Here is a 9,968-nt window from a genome sequence, read left to right on the forward strand (position 1 = left end):
AAAGGCACGGCAGCTTGCAAGCCAGACAGTACACACTTAATGCGGGGGTGGCAGGATGACTTTGAAAAGCCAGAGCTTTCAGAGCTGGAGAGCTCCCGCCAGTTTTAGTGTGAGGCTATTACTGATGTGTTCTTCTAAGGAGCATGCTAGGGAGCTAATCATAAATACACCGGAAGGAGACTCAAAGTATGATGAACCCTGCAACCGTAGGCATTTTAGCTATATTTCTAAAACAGATATAAGCCTCAGATACCGGTTATAAAATCATCCGGGGGGGAATAAAGTTCTCCGCGTCACCTATATGAGAGAACTGTTTCATGCATTATTCCTTTTTCTATGGGCTTGCATTTTATTTTCCTGTTGACCATTGTAAGATGCACCACCAAATACAAACAGAAAGAAAGGGTTTCCAGAAGAAGAGGACCACGTGACAAACAGGCTATAAAGAATACCACTTCCACATTTATTTCCAAACAACAATTTACAGGAATTGTGCCTATAAAATATTAAAGTAAATGATGTAGAGCTATTAGCACAGAGATTCTGACAAAGTCTCCAGCCAAAAGGCTGGATATACAGATAGGTATTTCTCCGAGCTTTATCAAATACAGATCGGCCATGTGGCAGTTTACAGAAATGTCAGTCTGCAGCATTTTTCTCTAACCTCATCCCAGTCCCCCAACCGAAGGGACATTTAAACTAACTAGCTGCTTTCCAGGGCTTTGCAGAAAAGTCTGCTGCTTTGCAAGGGTCCCTTCTGTTGAACGTGAGCTGTGTAGGAGCCGTATCAAGTGGGACGAAGGGAATAACGCTTAGTGAAGGTGGTCAGTTGACATGCTAAATATCTTGCATAGTGACTGGTATTACCAGCCCAGACACCAATTCTTTCTTTGGTATAAATTATCTTAACTGGAGAGAGGGAGCTGATCTTTACAATTCCTACAGTCAAAGGCATTTGCTGGTAACGCACAAGGGATATCGGTCTTTATTTTTCCATGACGTGGTTTAGAGGCAGGTTCTCGTTTTCCTTTAGCCTGTTCTGCGGATTATAATGGAGTTTTCGGGGTCTAACTGGATGGCTATAGATCAGAACAATAGGAAATAGTTCCGTGTGCTCCCTGAGTGCTCTCCTTTAGTTTTGTTGCAGTCAGGACGCTGAGAAGTCTTTGTACAGACTGAAAATGTTATTACAACCAAAAGAGCATTAAGCATAGTAAGTGATGATAAGCACCAGCCCAGCCTTTAAATCAGCCCCAGCATACAGGCATAGCCCTTTCAATTCAGTGTTCCTGTGACCACTGAGGTCGCCTGACTATAGTGTGTAATTCAAAACAACAACAAAACCCACCCAGGGAGGAGGTACTTAAAGGTGTAATTTATGAGTTCTTTTTCCTGTGCACAGCTCCGTTTGAAATGGTAAATAATAAGTGGATTATACTGGGCAGTAGGTTACCTGCTACTTACATTCAAAAATGAAGATGCTTTTCAGCTCCCGTTCATTGACTTCGGCGGGGCTAGGATTTCCCCCGGTGAGTTTTGCTACTGACTATATATGGAATAGGATCTGGCTCTAAACCTTTTACTGTAGTTTATTACTCATTACAAGAGGCCCCCACAATCAAAACGCTTACATCGAGGCCACATTTTCCCGCCAGCTCCGCACTAAATATCTTCTTTTAGCAGGAATTGATCCTTACCAAGAAGCGCCGTTATAATAAGCTCATCTGGGGCCTGATCCAAAGCCAAGTGAAGTCAATGGGAGTGGTTCCATCGACTTCAATGGGGTTCGGGTCAGACTTTAAGTAGCCTGACATTCAAGGAAGCCATCTTTGTCTCCTTCTCAGCAGCACGTCACAAGGGGTTGTTTGGCCCCGCTTAGAAATGAATGTTCAGGGCTAGTGAATTGTCAGTGACTGTCACTGTACCAGACGTTATTGAAATGATTCCCACACGAATTGAAAGACCAGCTTCAGCCTTCCTGACCTGGTTTGCTGCTCTTGGTTTCGATGGGGTTGGGGGAGGGGTTCGTTCCTGGAATGAATGAAGGTTTAGAGACCCACAGAGCTCAGTCCTTGCACTCGTGTTTTGTTTTATTTAGGTTACCACGGCTCACACAACTAACTGCACGCTCAAAAGGAACCGAGTGTGTGTTGAACGTGAAAGCGGGTTGTATAATTTATGAAGTTTTAAACTGCGGGCCAAGGAAAAGGATGGCTTATGCCAAAGTGTCTCTCTCTTAGGTTGCTGGTGCTTGTACACTGTAAAAATGCCAACACTATAGAGCAGGTAACATTACTTCCCATCATTAGGCTGTGCCCATGGGGTTCTATCGCAGTTACATCAGATTTGCCTCTACCAGAAGAAACCATAAGAAACGAAATGTATTTATTACATGACCCCTCTACCACCCCACCTCCCACACACAACAGTCAAAACATTCGGAGAAGGAGATTTGCAAGCGTTGCCCCCAGGACATACAAAGATATGATGTACCAGCGCTCACCGGTAACACTGTGTTTTTATTCTAAAGCAATTTCTTCACCCACCCCCCTCCTTTTACGAGGAAGTATATTTATAATCATTTCCCTGGTAACATGAATTTTAAATGAACTAATAATGTAATCCAGCCTAGACACTATGGGAAGTCTAGCCCATAAAACATTAAACAGTAGACAACACTTAGATTTAGACACTCGCAGACTCAGAAGATGCACGTTGAGTAACATAAGATACTATAAAATGCCAACTGGAATACACTGATTATGCATTTTTTATTTATAGGCGGATGAAGTGAAATATGCTTTCGTCGGAAGAACATAAAACTAATCTACATGTACCAGTTCAGTTTTTGATCTATTCCCTGCAAACTGTAACACAAAGCATCGTATTTGTGTAATTCACGAATACAGTTTAATACTATTTATCTTAGTGATTATTTATTTCAAATATTAATAGCTTATTTCTGACCAAATAATCGATGTGTGTCATAGAAAACAATGGCAGGTCTCGAAGTGGTTAAAATATGTCTTCGATCAAAGTAGTTTATTCTGTTTTGTTTACAGATGGATCTACAACACGTATATTCAAATCTGCTGGGGTAAAAGTTGAAGCTTAATAAAAGGATACACTTCTTTTCTCAGCGTGACATTTTAAAAATAACACAGAGGAAAAACTAAATAATATTTCGAAGTATTATTGTCCAGCGAAACACAAGGATCAGAAAATAAAGATTTCCCGTGTTGACCAGAACTCTAGGAGTTAAGTATTTCTCACACTAGGAATTCCAGGTCTTGTCATCAGGGGATGGCGCAGGGGCGGCAGTTACATGTCAAACTAAAAAGTGATGCGTTGGGACGATTTTGCTGGGAATACAGAAGATCTGAATCTTAACTGAGCATCTGTAAACGCGATAAGAATAATGTCTTCCTGTAAGGACATGTCTGGTTACTAACATTGCTAATATCATTTCTACGTTTACAAAATCGTTGTAACTCCGGCAAGAGATTAAACACCGTGATCTAAATAAAAAGGAGGAACCAAGATGTTTGTTTCTTTTATGAAATATTCTGTCAATTATGGCAGTAAGATCTGTTTTCACAAAGAATGTATCAATGTCTGCAACAGAAGATTACACGGATGGAGATAACTTTCCTAACTAAAAGCTATTGTGATCATCTCCGAATAGTTTGTTTACCTACACTGTGCCTCAGTTTCTACACTTAGCGGCTTCCTTTCATTTGTATATATTTGATTGTCAATTTTCTTTCATTTTTTGAATGCGCGAAATTAAGCTCGGGCTTCCACTAATGTCTAAAAAATTGATTTATGGTTAGTATAAAGACAACAGTATAAATAACAAAGGAGACGAGCAGCTGCAGCTCGGATTGCTATGGAAACCCTAATTAAATTATCACTATCAGATGGTTTCTATTTTTTTTTTGCATTCTAAGCTTTTTCTATTTCAGATAGCTAGAATGTAATACCCACCAAAATAGCCCACCGAATTAATGTGTGCAAGAGATAGCTAATCAATAAATAAATGCCAACCTCTCGGAGGTTTTTGTATGCAGAAGTTTATCAGAAACAAAATGGCCGAGCGTTCCGCTTTGCAGCTTGCATTATTAAAACAGACACACTTCCAACTTTAAAAGGTGGCTTACTTTTTAAAATCTAAATAGATGTTCAAACGGCACCAGACAATTTGAAATAAATACACTTTATAAAAAGGCGTTAGGGCTATTTGTGTGATGCCACAGTTTGTTTACTCTATTAAAGACTTACAGTCTTAATTAATCCTTACATAAACTACAAACACCAGCCACTGTTACAACTGTTCAAAACTACTCTCTCAACTAGTTCAGACCAAATATACTAAATAGGTGAAATGTAATAGTCACCAGGGACCTGACTCAATCTCCCGAAGTTATGGTGAATAAATTCTACAAATATCCACATAAATACATTAAGACGAGGATAAATAATCAGTGATACAAAAATGTCTCGCTTAAAACAATAAATACATATCATTTAGTCCAATGCAATCCTTACGTTACTGAAGAATTCATAAATTAAATTCTCTGAAATAAGTTTATATGCAGGCAAGATCCCATCGTTCACAATTGGTCTAAAAACACCTCAGCATGACGCGCTGCTAATACTAATTGATCTATAAGACTTACCTTCAAGTACATCATTACCAGATTATTAGCCCCCTGGTTTGCAGTATATTGCACTGTCATGCTTTAAACAGCTATAAAAGAAAGGATCCTTTTCATTGACTTATTTAGAGTCGCAAAAAAAGAACGTAGCTGTTAGGGGAGAGAAATCCACTAATACTGTTGGCACTCAGAGGAAAGTAACACTGTAACGTCAGAAAAGTGAGGTAATTTAAACGTGAGTACATTTCGCTCTCTCAATCCGTCCCAGTCCACTACAGATGCGTTAGTTTGGGTGCTTCCTGAATCCTTCCCTGAGATGTGTGATGAGAAGTAAGATCTGTGTATGTAGGATGAGGGTCACAAGGTCCATGGTGGTGGTTGCCTGGGATCTGAGCAGCGCAGCTGTAGTCCACGCTAGCAGATGAAGGATGAGAAAGATGGCCGATATTGAACATTGGGCCAGGAGCTGGCATGGAATCAACAAAGTTACCTCCGACATAAACGGGGCTGCCCTGCAGATTGGGATTGGCAAAGCCGCCGCTGCTTTGCATGGTGTGATGGTCATACTCTGCTCCCGGGTATCGTTTCTGCTGGGGTAAGCAGCTGCTGAGAGGTGCTGTGTAAGCAGCCAGGCCATACATGTTTTGCTGTGATTTGGCAAAGGATGTTGGCGAAGGAGCATCATAGCTAAGACTATTTACAGTTGGAAGCTGGCTGGAATATCCTACGTGATTTGGGCCACTTAAGGGTGGACTTCGGTCAGGGGACTGTCCTACAGGAGAGTGCATGATCCCTTTGGCTTTCTGGTCTTTTTTGTACTTCATTCTCCTGTTCTGGAACCAGATCTTTATCTGGCGCTCCGTCAGGTTTAGAAGGTTGGCCATTTCCACTCTGCGTGGGCGGCAGAGATACCGGTTGAAGTGAAACTCCTTCTCCAGCTCCACCAGCTGCGCGCTGGTATAGGCAGTGCGGACTCGCTTGGAAGCCGGGCCGGGGGGACTTTTATCTTCGCAGTTGTCTCCTGCTGATGGAAGAGAAACAAATAAAGGTTGATCTTTGTATAGACCCTGACACAACAGCCGGCTAAGGACAGGACAGTGCTCCAAAGAGCGTTCTGTACAACCCAAACCAACACAAGCCACTGTCCCAGTTCTGACCAGGTAAATGACTCTGCTATTGTCAGGAACTGGTCTTGTGTGTGCCCTGTCTATGCAGACTCACTCACACCGAACCTGTGCCAGTGGTTTGACTAGGATCAGATCAAATCCCGTGTACCTTGGTTCTGCTTTCCCCGGCTCTCTTCCAAAGGTGTCTATTTACCACTCCGAGGTGTACTTGATGTAACATAATCCTTAAGATATTACCACACTGGAATTCAAAGTAAAATGAGACGTAATGGGTAGAGTACTAACCGTTTTAAGGGAAAGAGTGTGTCAGAGATTGCTGATGATTTCAGTGTAATCCCCTTTCATGTCACATTAATTAACGATGAGGTACAGACTATTCCAGTTTTTTATAAATATGCCCCGACTCTGAGCACCCTGAGATACTCCTCAAAAAGACTTTAGTGGCCTCATATCCAAGTTCCTCTGTCCACGCGTCTCTCTCTCTCTCGCTCTTTCCTTTTTTTTTACCAGACCTAATACCGGATCCTGCTCCCAATTTGCACAACGTCAAAACTCACATTGTTTCAAGTGGGAGCAGGCCAGGCTACTTAATCCAGATACTTAATCCGGATTCTTTATTCGGATTGTGAAGCACCAGAGGCGAGGGAAGTCATTAATAAGGAGCAATGGTGGATAATAAAAGGGGTGCAAGTAAATTAGATATTGGGAGATTTCTGAATAGTCTCAATTTAACTGAATGGAGAAAGAGGGGGAGGGATAATGGGTCCGCTTTTCTTTTATCCCAAACCAGAGCAAAGGCCAAATGGCAGGATTGTAAACCAGCAGAACTGCTAGCAAGAATAAATAGAGGGGAGATTGGCTTTATCGCTTTCAGATCAGAAGAGATGCTTCCATTACTGGAAAAAAGATTGGGGACCTTTCCAAGAATGAGTGTTAGGAATACGTGGTTTTCAGTGCTTGTGCTGTCTACATTTCTAAAAGCTCCGTACTAGAAGCCGTTTCGGAGCCAGGGAGAAACGACAGATTGAAGCGTTTAGACGGAGGGCAAGGACATGCTGTTTTCCTCTGCACACCAGACGGCTCGAATGGCGAGCAGGAATTTAAACCATACATTGGTGCTCCAGTCCAGCGGCCTCTCCCTGTAGCACTGCATTGCCTCCTCGGAAACCCTCGATCCCAGAGCAGGGGACCAAAGCACCCCGCAAATTCGGGTTCTAATAGACAGAGTAGTTATTTACAGTGACACAGGCCCCGGGCCGCAGAGGACTTGACTTAGCAGCCCCTCATTCAACTATGCCAGAAGCCAGAAGTCGACATGTCAAAGATTTTAGGGTACTCTCTCCCCGTGCTTCATTGGCCCCTCTGCCTTGCTGGGGAGGGGCTCTGGCCAGGCTGATCAGTGTGTTGTTTAGCAGAACCAGATACAGCTGGACTGGGGGGACGTGAACTGAAAGGGTGACCCCAGGGAGCGGAGCGTGCCGGGTACCTGAAGCGGCGCAGGTGTTTTTCTGTTTGGAGTTCTGCCGGGACTCTTTCATCCAGGGGAAGATCTGTTTGCTAATGGTGGCCGTGGAAGAGCTGGAGGAATTGGGGCCGCCTTTGGTTTTTTTCGGGGGGGCCGCATTGGTGGGATTCGGTGGGGAGGAAGGGGGCAGCGCAGGCGGCTGCTGCTGCTCGCCTATACCCGGGGGCTGACTGCCTGCCTGGCTGCCGCCGTTTGTCCGCATGCAGCTGCCATTCAGCTCGCTGCTCTTGTGGGTCGGGGCTCGGATGGGAGCCGAGCTCTCGATGGAGCAGGCGGAGCTCGGGTAGTCTGTATCCAGGGCGGCTTGTGCATAAGGCTGGTGGGCCGAGCTGTAGCTGTAGGCGTCGGCTTTGCTGTAGGTGTAGCCCCCGAAGAGCCCAGAGTTATCGTAGTAAGCGGTTTTCTGCATCTTGCTCTCTGGGATCGCCAAGGCCTGGGGACCCTGCTCAAATAACATTGACTGGGTCCCAGCGGCTCACGTGTTCGGCCTGGGCCACTCACTGCCTAGGAAGCCGCCTAGGGGGAAACAGCAAGAAACAAAAGAAACTTTAATTGATAAGAAATGGTGGGATTTCCTAGACTTTAGGGCCTGATCATCTAGTCTGGCTTCCTGCACATGACAGACCACAGAACCTCACCCACCCAGGCCCATCACCTCTGGCTGAATAATGAAATCCTCAAATCTTGATTTAAAGATTGCAAATTACAGAGAATCAGCCTTTTACTCCAGTTCAAACCAGCAAGTGACCATCGCCCCATGTGCAGAGGGAGGCTGTAAAACCCTCCCTACTATCAGGAAGGCAGACGTCTCCTTTAGTCACACACACCCTTACAAACACACGTGCATACACACTCCCTCACATGCTTACATGGAGACTCACATATACGAACTCATTCACTCAGTCCTACACTTTGACACTCAGACGTGCTAAGATTTGGCTAGTATACAGATTCCTTTCAGACCCTTCGTCTGTGCATTTCACACGCTGTCCTTTCAGATCTTTTATCTTTGCAGCGACAGGGAGACTATGGATTAACTTGATTGAGAAGCTACACTGAACATAAAATGGGTGAAAAATAAATTAAATACATTAAATATAATCCTAATCTAGTTGACTAGTCAGACAAATCCCTTAGAATCTTTCTGAGCGTTTCCTTCTTTCTCTATAACCAAAGAGCATAGATCAAATCACCTAAGTGAAGGAATGAACATTGGGCCCCATGTCTTTAAAATCTGAACAGATCCTCTAATAATGGCGGAAATAATGTGCAAACAATTGCCCAGACTTTAGGAACACTTTTCAGGATTTGTTTGATTTCCTCTCGTTCTTGTTTTTTTAAACTTTGAACTGACGCTTAATACATTTTCGTCAAAACACCTGAGCCATTAAAAATAAATGTGTTAGGCTTTCACTGAAAAATGTGAGGTTACAGTGTCCCCCAATATCATTGTAGTATAACTTTAGGTCGTTTAAAAAATCTCAGATGTATGGAAATGAATTAAATATTGTATTTCTTTTGTGCATTGTATCTATACATGTTTTCCTTCCGTGTGTTTCCCAGAATGCGTTCTAAAACCACATATACCCCTTCCTCGCTCTCTTTTTCCCCCAGCTGCACTGTCATATTATCATTTATTTTGTTATCATCTATGTGAATAAAGTTATCCATAATATGCATGATTTGTGACCCTCCTACACCATTTTGGTATAAAGATTAACCCACCTCCCTACTCGCCCCCCCTTTTTTTTCTGGACACGCAGGCGCAAAAGTGTGAAAGAGCCCCAGATGACATGATGGATTGAACCCGAATTAGAACCTGAAAAAAGAAAATAGAAAATTCCATCTCTATTGTAAATTCTGCCTCTTCTTTCCTTGAAAGATTCCTAAGAAGTTAAAGTATAACTAACACCATTCAGTAACTTAAGTTTGCACTATAAAGAAAAACGCTTAGCTCAGCTACCCTATCTTAACTCTTCGATTAATTTTACCCTGCTCAAAATCTTTCACCCAACGTTTCTTGTTAATTATTGTCAATCGAATCAATCTGAGACCATTTATATGGTTTGGTTTTCATTACAAACCATGTATTGTTTATGTATTAGCATGCAAAACTTATTTCAGATTTCAGTATTTTCCTATCAAACTGCTTGGTCTGGAAAATGTATCCAAATGAAAAGTTTTCCATATAATCAATATTTTTGTTCGGATACAAAACCTATAAAGAATTTGTTCAATGTAAATCTGTATTTTATCTTTTGCAGGATGGGAACCAACATGTAATTTTGATCACTGCTATAATGTGGCTGCTACAACTTCCCTACTGGTACCCTTAGTATTTGTATGCATTTTTTAAAATTGCATCTTTTATCCCTTCTAGCACAATGAAGTACGGAATATTTCACCTAACAACACAGCCTGAGAAAATCTCAGGTGTCTTTCTTTACTGTCTAAATGTATTAACATATTACAGGAAAGTGGTTCTAAAATATTAAAGCAGTCTCTGTTAATTGTTATTCCTCAGTCAATATTTATGCAAGGCTTAAAATTGTATTTGTTTGCTGCTTCCCCAGTGGTAATGTGTAGAACCCAGTAGCATTGGCATTCTTGCTAAAAGTTACCACAATACATATTCTGAATTAAGATAATAAAAATTCG

The 9,968-nt window shown here is 42.3% G+C and overlaps 1 protein-coding gene across 3 annotated transcripts; it reads right to left on the reverse strand.

Annotated features, from left to right (window-relative positions):
- Positions 1 to 4,930: 4,930 nt before the first annotated feature.
- On the reverse strand, positions 4,931 to 7,767 carry HOXD3 (homeobox D3). 3 transcript variants are annotated; one of them, XM_032784520.1, is made up of 2 exons: positions 7,272 to 7,767; positions 4,931 to 5,679 (listed from the first exon to the last, which is right to left on the reverse strand). In XM_032784520.1, exons 1-2 carry the CDS (start codon positions 7,765 to 7,767, stop codon positions 4,931 to 4,933), a joined length of 1,245 nt encoding a protein of 414 aa, XP_032640411.1. The 3 variants fall into 3 exon arrangements, with proteins under 3 accessions (XP_032640411.1, XP_032640410.1, XP_032640412.1); XM_032784519.1 differs by having other exon boundaries at positions 4,931 to 5,682; XM_032784521.1 differs by having other exon boundaries at positions 4,931 to 5,676; positions 7,272 to 7,719.
- Between the last annotated feature and the right edge of the window lie 2,201 nt (positions 7,768 to 9,968).

This window comes from Chelonoidis abingdonii, chromosome 10 (assembly GCF_003597395.2).
Source record: "Chelonoidis abingdonii isolate Lonesome George chromosome 10, CheloAbing_2.0, whole genome shotgun sequence".
NCBI classification, from domain to species: Eukaryota; Metazoa; Chordata; order Testudines; family Testudinidae; genus Chelonoidis; species Chelonoidis abingdonii.